Genomic DNA, 15,958 nt, shown 5'->3' on the forward strand with positions numbered 1-15,958 from the left:
TAAGTCTCGATCCAAAATAAACCTTGAATCTTGAAAGTTCATTCTTTAGTCTGTTTGTTTCATCTCTTAATTTTTTAATATTAGTATGTTTTTCTTTATTTGGAAATGTCTCATTTAATATTCCTTGTTTATTCAAAAAAGATTGAGAAATACCAAGTAAAATATCCAGATTCTCTTGATCTGATTTCTCTACGTTAGAAATGGTAAATTCTAATACTTGAATATGTTTTTCTAAACTTTGAATCTTATTTATCAATGGTTTGGCAAAAGAATCTACTTCTGAATCATCTTCCTTGAGACTATCTAGTTCTTTTTGAAGATTGAAATTTAGTTCTATCAGTTTTTCTTTTAAATTGGATAATTTCATGATTGTCTCATTCTTTAAAGAATCATTTTTATTGGTATCTGAAATTACAAAACCTGTTTCAAAGAAATTCTTTATTAAGTTTTTCGATTTTTTTTTAAGTACAAAATCTAATGATAGTAACTTCAACTCCTCCTGAGTAGAAATTAGTGGAGACTCTTCTTCCCACATTGAATACTTGGTCATAAATTTGCTTGAAATACCCAATCTCAAAGTTAAATTATTTATAATGTCAACAAAATTTGTATTACACCTTTCAATCTGTTGATTCATATATGTATGATTTAATATATATTCTAACTTCTCTAGGTCAAGGACTCCTGTCATAGAAAACTTTTCTTTTTCTCTATCCACTAGCTCAATCTGAAGTTTTAAATCTGGAAATAACATCTCATTATAATATCTTAATCTTAATATACCATTTTGTAATTCTGAAATTTTTGATATGCTCTCAGATTTAAGAAATTCATTAACTATTTTAAACAAACCAACTATTTTTGTATTGTGAAACTCTGAATTGGAATCAAACTTAAATGGACTTTTTAACCCTTTTTCCCAAAGATTCTTGAACAAATCTTTTGAAGATTCGAAAAAACTCTCAAGCTGAATTTTTGGGTCATTTTCTTTGATTTTTTTATATATTCCATTCCAAATCTCCAAATACCCTTTCTTTAATATTTGAAAATGAATTTCAAACTTATTTAGTAATTGTTTAAAGATTTCAGAATTTTTCTCATGTCTCACGACTAGAATCCCAGTTCTTAAAGCATCTAATGTAAATCTAAATCCATTAAGAGATTTCTTAATACCTTGATCTACCTCTTCCAAATCTCCTTGATACTCTTTTATTGGATATACCAAATCTGATAAATTACGGAAATTGTAAGCTAAAAAGGACTTTGAAAGGGCCAATATTACTTTGGATATTAAATTAACTGATATTTGAAGCCAGTCAACAAAATATTTGACTATTTTTCTATTTGAGACAATCCAATGACTTCTTTTTCTTTTGGGAGTTAAGGAATGAGATTTTCAAGCTTGAATATCTTGAGAAATATCTTCTACAGTAATAATAGAATTAAGTTCATCAGATCTAGCTTTAATAATAACGTCCAATAAACCTTTCAGATTTAGATCTAGCTCGATTTTCTTTGAAACTATCGCATTATGTTCTTTAATAATAGATTCATTTTTACTTTTTAAGAGTGAAATAGAGTTTTGAGATCTTTTAATGAGTTTCCTAGATATTCCATTCAAAATTGAAATATTTTGGCCTTCTATAATAACTAGTCCCCATGCTATTTGTCTACAAGAAGAACTAGAAGTGATAGTAGAAATCAAAGACAGAATTTTATTAATCTTTTCAACGAGTTCCTGTAGTTCTTTTTTATGAAATTTTTGTTTCTGTTTCTTATTGGAAAAACCACTACTTAACATTGAAATTGCAAATATATTAATTGAATCGAGCAATGAATACCACTTATTAACGTCTATACCATTTACATAATTTAATGGAGTGTTCTTCAAGATCTTTTTATTACTTGTCTCATCATCTTGAAGAAACAAATCCTTTAATTTTTCTTGAACTTTTATATCTATATTGGAAAACCATCCTTTCTTATTTAAGGCAGATTTTTTTAATATTGGACCTACTTCATCCTTATATGCCAGATATTTCTCATTAAAATCAGACTCTAAATCTTGTATATGAGTCTTATTTGTAAGATCTAACGACATTTTTAAGCTTCCAATTTCTGAAAGTGATGACTCAATTAATTGATCAGTCTCTTTTTTAACCAATTCTAAATATAACTTTTCATTATTTAATAATTCAAAATTACTTTCTTTTTGAATATCATTTAAGCTTATATTCTTAACTTGTTCCAATTCTGCCTCTTTATTATTTTCTTCTTCACTTTTAATTCCATCTTCCTCCACTTCTACAACATAGTTTTTTTTGGAGTCTAAATCATTTCCAAAAACAAAGGAATAGGCAAACCATAGATTTAATAATAAAATATAGAAGATCTTTCTCATATTAGTTTAACATTATGTTTTCCTAAGTTCCAGTACAATCTCAAATTTAAGAATAACTTCTAAAACTACTAAAATTAGTTTCTTGAGGTTTTTAATTTTGTTTTTAACGGAATTCCTTTTTTCCCCCTTTTTCTTTAATTCTTTTTTTTTACATTAATATAAAACAAATTTGCATGCTAGTTAGAATTTCAATAATCTTTATGCGCCCTATGCTGGAAAGAAGAAGCTTACCAAAATTTTCTACAGAGAACTTTTATACAAATATTTTAGGCTCAGCTATATGTAATATCTTCGTAGTTTTAGTTAAAATTGTGTTAACAAATCTCTTGTGTTTTCTTATTCTCTTTAGTTTTTTTTTTCTATTCAAGATAATCCTTAGTCATCTAATAACATGATCTAATTTGCCCGCGCGCGCCACATTAAAAAAAGCGAAATTATTTATTTAGTGGGAAAAAAAGAATGAAGAGAAAGAGATTGTTATTATCTCGAAAATGATATATTTTAGTAAAAATGTTATAAAATGTCCAAAAAATTTTATAGGATTAGGAGATGTACGTTTTTAAAGTTCATTTATAATTACTTTAATACGTAAAAAGTACAAGTACTCGATTACAAAACAATATAATTTAATATTAATGAAAAAAAACAAGTAGAGGCATAGAAAAAACAGATAAATAATAATGAATATGTAGATATAATCAATGTTTAGAGTCTATGTATATATACAATAAAGAACTTTTAGATGATTCTCTCAAGTTCAATTGCATATCCTAATGCGTTTGAAATAAGATCTAAATTATTTGAGGAGCTGGAAGTTTTCTTTTCAAAGTAGACAGCATTATCAATGAGCTTCCATTGAACATTTGAGGAATTTACTTGTTCTTTGTTGGAATTGGGAGACATTTCATTGATAAAAGAGATTAACTCTTCATTGGTGGAGAATCTCATCATGCTCTTAAGCTTATCAATGCTTATCTTATCATAACTACATTCGATACATTTTGCCACTTTTTCTCTACAAGTGTCAATCAGCTCTTTAAAGAAGATTTGATAGTCTGGAGTTGGTAGTGTGCTTTGCATTTGCATGATTTTACTATAATTACCATCAAGAAGATACAATTCAAGTTTTTTTGAAAAAGAAATAAACTTGTTTTCTTGGTCATTCGGAGGAATAATTTCCAGAGCAATGTGAAAATCACTGATTTTATCACAACTGAGAAGATATAGTAAGTACAAACCTTTGATAATATCTTGGTTTTCGGATTTTGCAAGTATCTGTAAGAAAAATTGAATAGGAATAAATGGTAATAATTAGGGAAATTTTGAAAACTAACCGATTCATAATCAATATAGTATCTCTGTAAATTCAAAAAATCTCTTTCAAATCCAAATAAGTCTTTTTTCCTAACAGAAACCAATGCTGAAATTTCTAAAACGTCCCTTGCAATCACTAATTCTGTCAAATCTATTTCTTTAGAAGATAATGATAAGCTAGGAAGTTCAATTAACAAAATTTTCATCTCCTTTATCAAATTTGATAACTTATTTAGCTTATCTGATTGTTCTTTTCCTATCTCCACTTTTGCCTAATAATAAAGCCAAAATAAGTATGTGATAAGTTTATGGTTCCAAATATCTTTTGCCATGCCATTACATAGAGAAAAGAAACATATTTGAACCATTAATAAGAACTTACCTGTTGTAATAAATTCAATATTTTACTCGTATCCACCATTGTTTTGACGATCTCAATAATACACTCACTAATTATTAACCCTCGAAAGTCTTAGAAATAACCAAAATAAAGCAAGTAAATTCAAATTCTGTTATACCACAAGTCCTCTGTGAAATCCCACAAGATATTTACTTAAAACTTCTTCTCAAACTTTCTTGCTTTTTATTAATTAAATTCTTCTCCAAACAAAATTTTAATATTTGTTTACTTTTCCAGCATCATGGCTTTTTCTAAACCCCTCTAAAGTTACCGCCAAATTAAGGCGCGCCACTTTGTGAGAATCAATTAATTAGGGTTTTGAAAAGGTTTAAAAAACAAAAAACAAGAAACGGAAATTCTCGAAAGAAATTAAGGATTTAGTAGAAATTGACGTGATAGATTGAGTATTGGATGTCTGGGATTCATACAGTGAACACAAATAAGTTGTTTTGCCGTTTTTCCTAGGATTTAATTAAGATAGGACAAAATTTGCTCTAATTACAGTATTAGAGTGTCCTATTGCATACTGACAATCGATAATTATTTATAAATCTAAGTAGAAATGTCGAGAGATCAGATGACATATAGAGAATACTATGATATGCCACGTTCAGTTCCATACGGAATACCTGAAGGATATAGAAATGACTACTATCACATGAGGATGCGTAGGGACTTTGAAGGTGGGTATCCACCTGATTATGGGTATAATATGGATGGGAGACACTATCCAGAAGATTATTACTCATATCCTGGCCAAAGATTTGAACATCACGGTGGGACTATGGAAGGTATAAGAGAATCAAAGTTTTCAAATGGAAGTGATAAATGGGACAGATCAAATGGAGAAAGAAGAAATATAGGAAATGATTTAATTCAAAATTTACATGTGGAAACACACAGAAGAGATCCCGGTATTATTTCAAGGGAAAATGATATAAGAAAGCAGATTAGACTTGAAGAGGGACCAGGAGGTCCGCCTCAACAGAGTGTTCCAAGCTCTCAAGTGGGTAAATTAAGTATGCAAGAGGTTGAATCAGGGGTTAGAATAAGTAAAGGGCATAAAGATGGGAGTGGTGGATTATCTGTTTTCCATACAACTGGGAAAGACTCGATTTGGACAAAAATTGATATCTTAAACAAGAAAAAGCTCTGTTATGATTGCCAGAAAGAAAAGTGGAGGGACAAAATTACTCCATTATGTAAGGAGTGCTATAAATCACTCTCAAATTCCTCAGGCGGTAACAGCTCTAAGAAAGAATGTACCTACTGTAGAATTGAGTTCCTTCAGCATAGGATTTTGAAGAAAGCTTTCAAAGTGTTTAACAAGGAGATTTGTATGGATTGTTGTAAGAATCTTTGTAAATATAACACAATTCCAGTACGTTGCCACTTTTGTGACTGTTGGTCAGCTTGGAACTCCCATCTATTATGTGATAGATGCTCCTCTTCAAGAGAACAATTTGGTGAGCCTCTTCCATGCGATATGTGTAGGAAAAGTTGTGCTTTTGATAGGGGAGAGGAGGCCAGGAAAAAGCTTGATGGAAGACTGTTTTGTTTCCTATGCACATTTAAATATAAGAAGCTAAAACATGAAGAGGTGAAAAAAACCAATTCTGAATACAAGAGAGCCGAGAAGACTCTTACTAAGGTTGATTTACCAGAAATAGAATCAAAAAATGAACAAAATGATGACAAAAATTGCTTTCCGAATTTGTCATCAACATCAGATTCAAACAGCAAAGAGAATGTAGACTGGAAGATTATTGCTCAGGAAAGAACAATCTTGTATGAAAAGGCAAAACAACATCTTGCTGAGCTTCAAGCAAAAGAACTTAGCAACAAAATTGAAACTGGGTCATTAATTACTCAGCTTAAAGAATCGAACTCAAATCTCGAAAAGAAAAACAAGCTTCTAGAAGATAAGATTCTTCGACTTAATGCTGAACTTAATGATTGGCAACTTAAACTTAATAATATTTGCGATGAAAAGAATAAGCAACTTAAGCTAATTAAGGATGAAAAAAGACAAGCAATTCAGGAAATGGAAGGGTTACTTGAGAAGCTAAAGTCTGAAAATAGAGAGTTAATGGAACAGCTCAACTCATCCTCTAATTTGTAGTTATTAGTTGCTTATAACCATTTTATTACCTTTTCTACAACTAATTTAGTCTAAAACTCAATTAATTCTGGTTTCTTCTTTTATCTTTGTTTCTCTTTGTTTTAATCAAATTTTTTTAATTATTCGGTACCTTTTTCTAACTTTAACATGTTGTTCTATATTTGCCGCCATTTCCACACAAAATTACGAGGATAGTAAAAAATTCTAAGTAGTTATTGCTGGATAAAAATTGAAATATAAAAAAGGAGGATGAGAATATGAGAAGCCTAAATACATAATTTCTAAGAAAAATATGTACTTAGAAAAGGAGAACCTTCATCTATTAAATGGTTCTTTCTTCAGAGTTAATTTTAAAGCAATTTCTCAAGGGGAATTGAAAAATATACTAAAAGCATGCGGATTAAAATCATCAACAAATACTTCAAGTAATCAACAAATAGCTTTATTGGAAGGAATAAGGCGGTATCTTTTAACTGAAGATCTTTCAGAGCTTACAGATCTATCGAATCCTAATAATAAAAGTATTGAATCTAAAAGATACACTTTTGATTATAAGAATATTATTAATGAAGATACTATTTCCTTGGAACTCATTCTAAAGTCTCTAAGGAGATCTCCCCTTACTCTTGAAAAGATTATGATGAGCAATTCTGTAAGTGTTTCTGAAATCGCAGAATGCTGTTCTAGTTACCTAAATACTCCAAAAAGTGTTTTTTCAAACAAGATAATTTTGGACAAGATCCAGTTAGTTCTTGCTTCTTTAAAAATAAAAAATATAGTTAGCTAATAATTCGGTCTTCTTTTCAACAAACTATTTATTTTTACATTCATTGCTTTCAAAACTTTCTTTTATTTATTCAACTTTATAACTGGAAATGCAATATTTCCCGCCAAAACATTTTTTTTGGTACTTGGCCACGGCATATAATAATTATATATACGAATATTTCCGGAGAAAAAATTAAGATAATATGGAAAATTCAGATTCTGTCGTGAAAGGGAATATTTCTGAGAATCAGGAAATGGAGACTGAGACTCAGTTGGACAAAGAGAGTTTAAATGTGATTTTAGAAGAGGGGGAGAATTTCTACCCTTTGCTAGAAAGTTCTATTGAAGATGAAATGGTGAATAACAAAGTAGATCTTTCTTCGTAAGTGAATTAAATGAATATATTTAATTTTCATTCTGGGATTACCCTTATTTTTTGTTTGCATGATATTTTTAGGTATATGGATAAATTCAAGCAACTTCATGAATCCAAGGTCAGATCGATGAATTTAGAACAAATAGAATACTACTGCAAAGAATTTGTGGAAGCATTAGAAGGAGGAAAGTAATATAAAGCTAAAACTCCTCTTAAAGGTTGTTTTGATTAGTAATTTAACAAACGTGATGGCATTTCAATATTCAAGCCGAAGCAAAATACTATCTGCAATATTTGAATTCGCAGAAACAAAAAGATAGATGATATAAGTAGGAAATTAAGCTGTGTAATAATCTATTATAAGTTAAAGTTTGATATTAATGTCTCAAGCTGCTTAGTTATATTGCTCAGCTTATTTATATTTCGATGGCATTGCTGCCTTTTTTCCACTATCCCTTTTTCTTCTTGAAGAAGATCGTCAAAAATCTCCTCTCTATAGAGTTTTGCTACCAACTCTCTCTGAATTGCTTCTTTAGCAGCATTCACCATAAAATACATGATTGCCTTGGGAACTGAGTCTGCTACGTTCTTACGCACAATGTTAAAGTATGACACAATGAAAAATTTTATCACATCTGACTCAATCTTCTCCCGCTCTGAAGGATCCCCCGATGTTTCTATTGTTTCTGGAACCAATGGTAATCCCATCTTTCCCCCAAACCTTCCTGAATAGTTCTTCTCATTTTCTGGCAAATTGGCGCCAAATATTCCTGCATGCACAATTTTGGCGGGATTGTGGCCTTGTATTTTCTGAACTGGGCTAAAAATGTCAATGGAAGAAGTTGTTGAACGGTTGGTTGGGAAAACTGGTGATTTTTCGTCGATGTTTTTGATTGGTTTGGAAATAGAGCTTATTTGGTGAGTTTCGATAATTTTGTAATTTTGGTAGGTTGAAATATTTTCTGTCTCGTTATATTCTGTGGAAATATATTGTGATTTACGAGACTCATGTTGATCATTAAAGAAATCATTCAAAATAATTCTACTTTTTCCTGAAGGAGTCATCGGGACTGAATCAGAATCTTGAATGATAGAGTCTTGTACTTGTTTGTTGGACCTATCATTTGAGTTATTTCTAGTCAAACCTTCAGTTAAAAAGGCTTTTTCCTTTTCAAAGATAGAAGTTAGGGCTGACGCGCCTCCAATAAAGTCTGGATGGTTTGTATTTATATAGGCCAATTCCATATTTATAAGGTCAATCACAGCTCTGTTAGTTGGTCCAAGGCATTCTTCTAGGACATGATTGACTACTGAAATCATATTATTCTTCAAATTAGAGTATCGATTAAGCTCTGGCAAAGAACATTGCTCCACTAATCTTTTAAGCTCATCATAGACTTGTTCTACGCAAGTAAGAGAAGGCCTAAGTAGCTTTTTTATTTGGATCCTTGCAAGAACTTCAAATGCACCTTCAGATACAAATAGAGACGATTTTGTTCCTGTTGAGTTTTTTATTGCTGTTCTAATTTCAGTATCTGATAGACCATCCAAAGGATCAAAGCTGAAAAGAGTGTTTCCAAACCAGTTATGAAATACATAATTCAGTCTTGCACCTCCTGAAAGCTTCATTAGGCCAGTTTGATAGGATGCTTGCCCATCAATCATATTTTGGAACTTTCTTGAAAACTTTGAAAAACAGTTTAGTATCATAGCTCCTTTGTTTTTTATCATATAGGATCCATCAAGACCTATACTCTCTCCTCCAATGAATAAAGCTCTGTTAGTTAAGGCACTAATTCCATCTAAATAAGAAAGCAATATATTATATTGTAATTGAAGTATTTCATTTATTTACTTACCTATTTCATCCATTATATCAGATTGAGAAAAATCACCATAATTAATTAGCTCCATTTGTTTAAGATCTATAAGCTTTTTTGAATGGTTCTTAATCTGTGGAAGCAACTTAAGGATGTGATCCAGAAACTCCTTTTGGAGAATATTTATTAAGTTGTAAGTTCCACATCGAGACTGATAAGACTTGAGTTTTGAGTTGTTTTCGAAAAAAGACTTTTCATCATTCAAAGAAGCTCTCAAAGATCTTGGACCTCCTGCTTTTTGTCTGGAATCTCTACACATAACTGCTACATACCCCCTATTTAAAGGATATGATTGATTACTTAGTACTTGTAGTGTTGTTGAGTAATTTTCTACCGTGTCCAGTTTACTTAAAACACCTATTGTTCTGACGCCTTCAGGATCCACCTCTCTTGCAATATTTAAGCTATCAGAATTTGCAATATCAGTGTTTGCAGCTGTAATTGCCAAAATTAAACAGCTTGGACGTCTTATATATGACAAAACAATCTTCCTAATTTGAGTTTCTATATCAAAAGGTTGGTCCTCAATTGGTACTTTTGTCAATCCTGGTAGATCCACCAAAGTCAAATTAATTGCCTTCTTTGAGAAGATTCTTAGTAATATCGGAACTTCTGAAACATTCTTATTTTCTCCTATCAATCTATTGGTCTCAATCAAAATTTCTTCTTTGACTTTTTCAAAATCCGTAAATTTCAGTCCCTTTTTGTGGCCAAACTCTGCGTAATCATCTCTATTTTCTTGCTTAATCTGCTGAAGTTGCAAAATAAGTGGCCTCCTAGTAACTATTCCTTGTCCTCTTGGCAGAAAATGACGGCCTAATAGGTCATAAGTGCATTAATCAACAACGAAAATAGTAATCATAAGAATTACTATCAATTTAATATAATTTGTCGGAAACTTACCTATAATGTATTCCAAAAGTGAAGTTTTCCCTACTGATTGAGAGCCTACTACTGCTATTTCAGGTAGGTCTAAGTTTAATTCATTTGAAACATTGGAGCCTCCTGAGCCCTCTTTTAAAATAGTCAGAATATCATGAAGTTCGTTTATAATAGGTATCAGAGAATCCATGCTTCTAACCAAATCTGAGCGTTTTTTTACTTGGTTATTTTTCTAACCTGTTTTCTCTCAATTCCTTCCGCCCTATTTTGGTCTGACAAAATGTAAATTTCTACACTGATTGACAAATTCCCGCCATTTTAAATAAACCCCACATTGAAATAGTCATTCTTGGAAAATAATTTTCCGTTAATAATTGAATAAATAAAACATTAAAAATATCTTAAGAGTTTTATAATTTCAAAAGAACTTCAATCCACTAAATTGATTTCATTTTTGAATGATCTCTTTTTTTTCTTTAAAATCTGTGTACTTTACTTGACTTTTACCTAAGACTTAAAATAGGTTAATATATAGAGTAAAATTAATCCATACAAAATATATTTAAAAGATTTAGGAGACAGAATTCTCACAATTAGAACAGGAATCGAAGATATCAAATAATATAAATTAAATGAAAGACGTAAAACAGATTACAAAAATTCTAAGTAGGTAATAGAAACAGTTAGGAAGCGGCCTTCTCAAGGTTTCTTGCGAGCCAATCAAGACCTTCGTATAATCCATCACCTGCTGTGGCACAAGTTGACTGGATAAACCAACTTCTATGTCTTAAAGAGCTTAACTGTAGCTTCTCAGTGACTTCTGTAACACTCATAGCATTAGGAAGGTCTTGCTTGTTTGCTAGAACCAAGAGAGTAGCATCTCTAAGTTCATCCTCTCCGAGCATTCTCATAAGCTCATCCCTGGAATCATTTATTCTTTCTCTATCATTACTATCAACCACAAATATTATTCCGTCAGTATTTGTATAGTAATGTCTCCAAAGAGGCCTAATTTTGTCTTGACCACCAACATCCCAAACAGTGAAAGATATATTTTTATATTCAACAGTTTCGACATTGAATCCAATAGTTGGGATTGTAGTTACTACTTCTCCTAATTTAAGTTTATATAAAATGGTTGTTTTCCCTGCAGCATCTAATCCAACCATTAGAATTCTCATTTCCTTCTTCCCGAACAATCTATTCCATATTCTCGATAGTGCCAAACCCATGATTCAATTGTTATATTTCTTTTTTATAATAATAGTCACAAATATAAAATATATTCCCTCTTTCTGACCTCAAATTTGTGTGAATACCTAATTTTGCTAACCCAAGTTCTTTTTTAATTCAAGACCCCTTGCCCTTCTCCTTGGTATTACGAATAGTCCTTGCAAGAATTATTTGGACAGTACCTAAAGCAAACCTTAAATTCAATAAGGTTAAATAATATCAGCTGTCCAGTTCCCTCCCCCCCTCTTATTTAAAATAGACCCCAAATTAATTATTTATTTGAACACTTAATAACCTGTCTAAATTTTAAAATTATATGTTTATACATAAATATATTGCAAACACTAGGTAAATATTACTTTTGTGCTTTATTATTATACCCAAAATCGAGCACTTTTGAGCGGGAATAATTCCCGCCTTGACTAATAAGGATTGTTCTGAATTAGAACATATTCTGGAGCATAATAATCAATTCGGCAGTTTTTGGAACATGTGAATATTGCAATGACTCCAAATTCAACTTTGTTTGGGAGATTTCCTAGAACAATAGCCTCAGGCTGAATTTGGAATTCAAAAACCCGGTTTGAATTGCAGAGAGGGCATTTTTGAGGAGTCTCTGAGGGGATATTTTTATCAGAAATCCATAAGGGTGATCCATTGTGGCTATATCTAATAATATGGCCAGGATACTTTCTTGAGTTGTTTATGAACTTGTCGAAAAGGACATCTTTTTCTGTGTTCGAGTTTGATATTTTTCCGAATGCCTTCATCTCAGAATCATCCAAAACATTATCTAAAGAGAAAGTAAAGTATTGTTAGAGTGTTGATTAGATAGGTCGTAGAACTTACCAATATTTTCAGAAAATTTTTCCTTATAGTTTTTAAAAAGCTTGTATTCTGATGATTTGGGATCTATATTTTGTTTATTAACACTTTCAAAATGTTTCTTCTCACAATTAATCCTTTGTTCTCTTTCTAACATATTGTAAGGTTTATTATTAATGTTGTCAAGTTGATCAGGTAATTCTTCAAGACCCAAATCATTTTCACCGGTTATGGGTGTCATCTCTTCGTCGGGATCATTTTCAAAGTTATCGTCTTGAGCTTCTTCTTGATCATCATCTTCATCTTCCTCGTCAGTTGAGCATATTTCAATATCTAAACTAAACTCATCTAAAATTACTTTACTAGCTCCAGAATCGATTGCATTACACTTATCATGAGTATTAGATTGTTGACATTTAGACTCGGTAGATAAAGGTAACCCGCAAGTATTGCAAATATTATTGAATTTCAATTCTTTAAGCTCTAAAATAGTCTCCTCTGGGTTAACATCTTCAAATAGAAAAGAGGTTGGGGCTGGATTATAATCATAATAGTCATTCATTCGAGGAAGCTGGCAACGGAATGCCTGAACACTACAAGTACAATTTGTACAAATAAATAAAAAGATACTTCTATGAAATAAATCTTCTCTGTCATCCTGAGGCGCATAAACCTGCAACAAAAATCTCATTCTTGTTCCGCAACTATTGCATTGTAAATCTCTATACTGAGGAAGGTTTTGAGGGTTAAGCCAAGCAGGCTTTCCCCCGAATTTTGAAGGAAAATACCTGGAATCTAAAACTAAGGGCGTCCTTGGTTTTTCCAAGTATCCTAGTAAAACGTCATTCATCACAAACACAGTGCATATAAATACTAGAATATAAGCCTTCCAACTTCTGAAACAAATAAAGTTCTTTAAAGAATCTCCAAGCTTTTTTTCTAGTCAAAATTGAATTTATTTATGTTAGGCGCCAAAGTCATGCCATTAACACGCAATTCTACAAAATTTGACAGTAACAACGGTATAGGTAAAAAAATTCAGGCGGGCATGTGATTAATTACAGTTTTTCAATTAAAAGCAGGCGAATAAAAATTCAAATTTAACATTTTGTACTAAGGCGCAAACTCAGGTAAATTAAGTTAGGTTGGAAGTCTTTTTTTAACTATATTTCCAGTTGGTATTGTAGTCCAACGGTTATATAGTGAAAGTTAAGGTTGATTAAAGTCGAAACAGGTGAAAAATTTAAAAGAATATTTATAGAATTGTGAAGATGGACTCTACAGCAGAAGTTTATTCTTTACCCCAACTACAAGACAGGATAAAGAGGGATCCAGGGGCTTATTTATCAGATTTTGAGCTACAATTACAACATTTTTATTCAACATTGGATGTATTTAGATTAAATCCGCAAAATATTCCTAAAGAAATATTTCAGTTAATGATATTTATTGCTCAGACTTGCCCATATTACTATAAATATGGAGTATGTAACAAGTTTATTGAGAAACTTCTTGATGAATTAAAGAATAACTCTAGTTTAATGACTTCAGATATGCGAGTTTCAATGGCAACTTCATTAATTTTACTTTCAAATCAAAAAATTATTGACATTGTATATTTATTGCCTTTATGGTTTGATTTAATGCGTCTTCCTGATAAAATTTTGAGATCAAAGTTATTGAAGCATATAGTTTCAAGTATAGTCAATGCTAATATCAAGAAAACTGGTAAGAAAACGAGTGCAAAGAACAGGTCAAAAAGTATATTAAAGAGTAAACAAATTGGTACATCATTCTCAATTTCAGAAACAACATTTAGTTACTTTGCCGAAACTGGGAATGATAACACCCCAGATCAAGCTCTGAAACAATTAAAAAGTTATAATATATCTATAGGATATGACTTGAAAAAATTTAATTCTACGGTTATGTCATTTTTAAGAGAAAGAATTGCAGATCCAAAAGATGTTTTACGTTCAATGGCTATTATTATTGATGTTTATAGGCAACATGTTTGGAATGATGCCCAAGCTGTGAATATTATAGCCAAATGTTGTGTGGGTTCAACTTCACCAAAAGTAGCTTCAACTGCAGCGAGATTTCTTTTGGGAAGGAATTGTTCAATGGAAGAATTGGAAAATGATATAGAAGATGAAGATGAAAAGAGAGAATTGGCAGCAGAAGCAGCAAAAGCTATGAAATCTGCTTTACTCGGAATCAGTTCTAATAGTAAAAAGAAGAAAATGGAAAAGGCTAAGCAAGCAATGAAGAAATTGGAAAAACAAAAAAAGAATAAGACTGAAAACAACTCTTTAATTAAAAGTAACCAATGTATTGATTTAATACATTGTCCACAAGAATTTGCAGAAGAATTATTTCATAGAGTTGCTTCACATACTGATCCTTTTGAGGTTAGAATGACACTTATTGGTCTTATTTCTCGTTTAAATGAACGTCATCGGCGGATTTCTTATCAATACTATTCATATCTTGGCAGATATTTATCTCCAAATAATAAAAATGTTACAAATGTTTTGGCTTTTTTAGCACAAGCCTGTCACGAATTAATACCTCCACAAGAACTTTCTTCAACTATCAAGTTACTTATGGATAATTTTGTTAATGAATGTTGTAGGCCAGAAGTTATTGTGGTTGGCTTGAATACTATTCGAGAAATTTGTCAGAGAGTACCTTTGGTTATGGATAAGGATAAGCTCTTGGATTTGGCTAACTTTAGAAAGATGAATAATAAAGGAGTATCAATCGCAGCTAAGAGTTTGGTTAATCTCTATAGGGAAATTATGCCAAGTATGCTTCATCGTTCTTTGATGAGCAAGGATGCTGCAATGAATATGAAGGATGAGAATCAAGATGAAAATAGTTTTGCTTATGGTTATAAAAAGATTGATCAAACTATTTCTGGAGCTGATTTGCTTATTAAGTATAATAATAGGAAGAATAAATCAAAGAAAGATACTGAGCCTGAATCTTGTCAATCTGTTAAAGATCATGATTACCAAGTGGATGAAGATAGCGATCATGACCATGATGAAGATTATATAGATGATATTGATCTTGAAGAAATTGATGAATTAAGTCAAGTTGATATGGAAGAACTCGCCTCTTCTAATGAAGATGATTTTGAGGACCCTGATGAATCAGATATCGGCTCTGATATTGAAGATTCTACTTCAATTAAAGTTTCCAAGTCTTCAGAAAATATAATGGATAGTAATAATATAGTTTTTGATAAGATTTTAGATCAGGATGACTTCAAATTGATTAAGAAACTTAAAACAAGAGTAGAAGCAGCAAAGGCTGTTGGAGCATCTAAAGGTCCGAAAAATGAACAGTTAGACTTTTCTACAGCATCATCAGATGAAGGTTTTGGTTCAGGAATTAGTGAAGAGGATAATACTTCAGATAGTGAAAGTGAAAATGATTCAGACTCTAATGATTCTACAGATTATGATATTAGTAGAGATATTAGAGATGAGATTACTCGTAACATGGGTAGAAAGAAGTTGAGTAAACAGCAAAGGGTTCAGTCTATTATGAAGGGAAGGCAGGACAGAGAAACATTTAAAGAAAGGAGAATTAGAGGTAAGTTTTTGTTGATTCTTATGGTCCAATTGTTTTGTTTTTTTTGTGCATGTGGTTCAGTTATTTATAAGGAATTCAGAGAAGAATTTAAAGCAAATGGTCTTTATTTCTTTCTTTCTTTTTCCTCCTCCAAACAATTGAGTGGATAAAGTAA

The 15,958-nt window shown here is 31.3% G+C and overlaps 10 protein-coding genes across 10 annotated transcripts; 3 read left to right on the plus strand and 7 right to left on the minus strand.

The window, feature by feature from the left end:
• Positions 1–1,396: 1,396 nt before the first annotated feature.
• Chro.20353 (hypothetical protein) lies at positions 1,397–2,401 on the minus strand. The annotated part of the gene is made up of 1 exon (XM_661708.1): positions 1,397–2,401. One exon carries the CDS (start codon positions 2,399–2,401, stop codon positions 1,397–1,399), a length of 1,005 nt encoding a protein of 334 aa, XP_666800.1.
• Positions 2,402–3,429: 1,028 nt separating this feature from the next.
• On the minus strand, positions 3,430–3,921 carry Chro.20354 (hypothetical protein). Its single annotated transcript, XM_661709.1, has 1 exon — positions 3,430–3,921. The coding sequence occupies one exon, from the start codon at positions 3,919–3,921 to the stop codon at positions 3,430–3,432; it is 492 nt and encodes a 163-aa protein (XP_666801.1).
• A 756-nt stretch (positions 3,922–4,677) lies between these two features.
• Positions 4,678–6,237, plus strand: Chro.20355 (RIKEN cDNA 2810485I05). The annotated part of the gene is made up of 1 exon (XM_661710.1): positions 4,678–6,237. The coding sequence occupies one exon, from the start codon at positions 4,678–4,680 to the stop codon at positions 6,235–6,237; it is 1,560 nt and encodes a 519-aa protein (XP_666802.1).
• Positions 6,238–6,529: 292 nt separating this feature from the next.
• Positions 6,530–7,024, plus strand: Chro.20356 (hypothetical protein). Its single annotated transcript, XM_661711.1, has 1 exon — positions 6,530–7,024. One exon carries the CDS (start codon positions 6,530–6,532, stop codon positions 7,022–7,024), a length of 495 nt encoding a protein of 164 aa, XP_666803.1.
• A 714-nt stretch (positions 7,025–7,738) lies between these two features.
• On the minus strand, positions 7,739–9,112 carry Chro.20357 (dynamin-related protein). Its single annotated transcript, XM_661712.1, has 1 exon — positions 7,739–9,112. One exon carries the CDS (start codon positions 9,110–9,112, stop codon positions 7,739–7,741), a length of 1,374 nt encoding a protein of 457 aa, XP_666804.1.
• Positions 9,113–10,096: 984 nt separating this feature from the next.
• On the minus strand, positions 10,097–10,333 carry Chro.20358 (dynamin-related protein). Its single annotated transcript, XM_661713.1, has 1 exon — positions 10,097–10,333. The coding sequence occupies one exon, from the start codon at positions 10,331–10,333 to the stop codon at positions 10,097–10,099; it is 237 nt and encodes a 78-aa protein (XP_666805.1).
• A 493-nt stretch (positions 10,334–10,826) lies between these two features.
• Chro.20360 (hypothetical protein) lies at positions 10,827–11,375 on the minus strand. Its single annotated transcript, XM_661714.1, has 1 exon — positions 10,827–11,375. One exon carries the CDS (start codon positions 11,373–11,375, stop codon positions 10,827–10,829), a length of 549 nt encoding a protein of 182 aa, XP_666806.1.
• A 423-nt stretch (positions 11,376–11,798) lies between these two features.
• Chro.20361 (Pdcd2-prov protein) lies at positions 11,799–12,146 on the minus strand. Its single annotated transcript, XM_661715.1, has 1 exon — positions 11,799–12,146. The coding sequence occupies one exon, from the start codon at positions 12,144–12,146 to the stop codon at positions 11,799–11,801; it is 348 nt and encodes a 115-aa protein (XP_666807.1).
• Positions 12,147–12,169: 23 nt separating this feature from the next.
• Chro.20362 (programmed cell death 2) lies at positions 12,170–13,051 on the minus strand. The annotated part of the gene is made up of 1 exon (XM_661716.1): positions 12,170–13,051. The coding sequence occupies one exon, from the start codon at positions 13,049–13,051 to the stop codon at positions 12,170–12,172; it is 882 nt and encodes a 293-aa protein (XP_666808.1).
• Positions 13,052–13,472: 421 nt separating this feature from the next.
• Positions 13,473–15,953, plus strand: Chro.20363 (severe depolymerization of actin; Sda1p). Its single annotated transcript, XM_661717.1, has 1 exon — positions 13,473–15,953. One exon carries the CDS (start codon positions 13,473–13,475, stop codon positions 15,951–15,953), a length of 2,481 nt encoding a protein of 826 aa, XP_666809.1.
• Positions 15,954–15,958: the final 5 nt, after the last annotated feature.

The sequence above is a fragment of the Cryptosporidium hominis genome (genome assembly GCF_000006425.1).
Source record: "Cryptosporidium hominis TU502 chromosome 2 CHRO012091, whole genome shotgun sequence".
NCBI classification, from domain to species: Eukaryota; Apicomplexa; class Conoidasida; order Eucoccidiorida; family Cryptosporidiidae; genus Cryptosporidium; species Cryptosporidium hominis.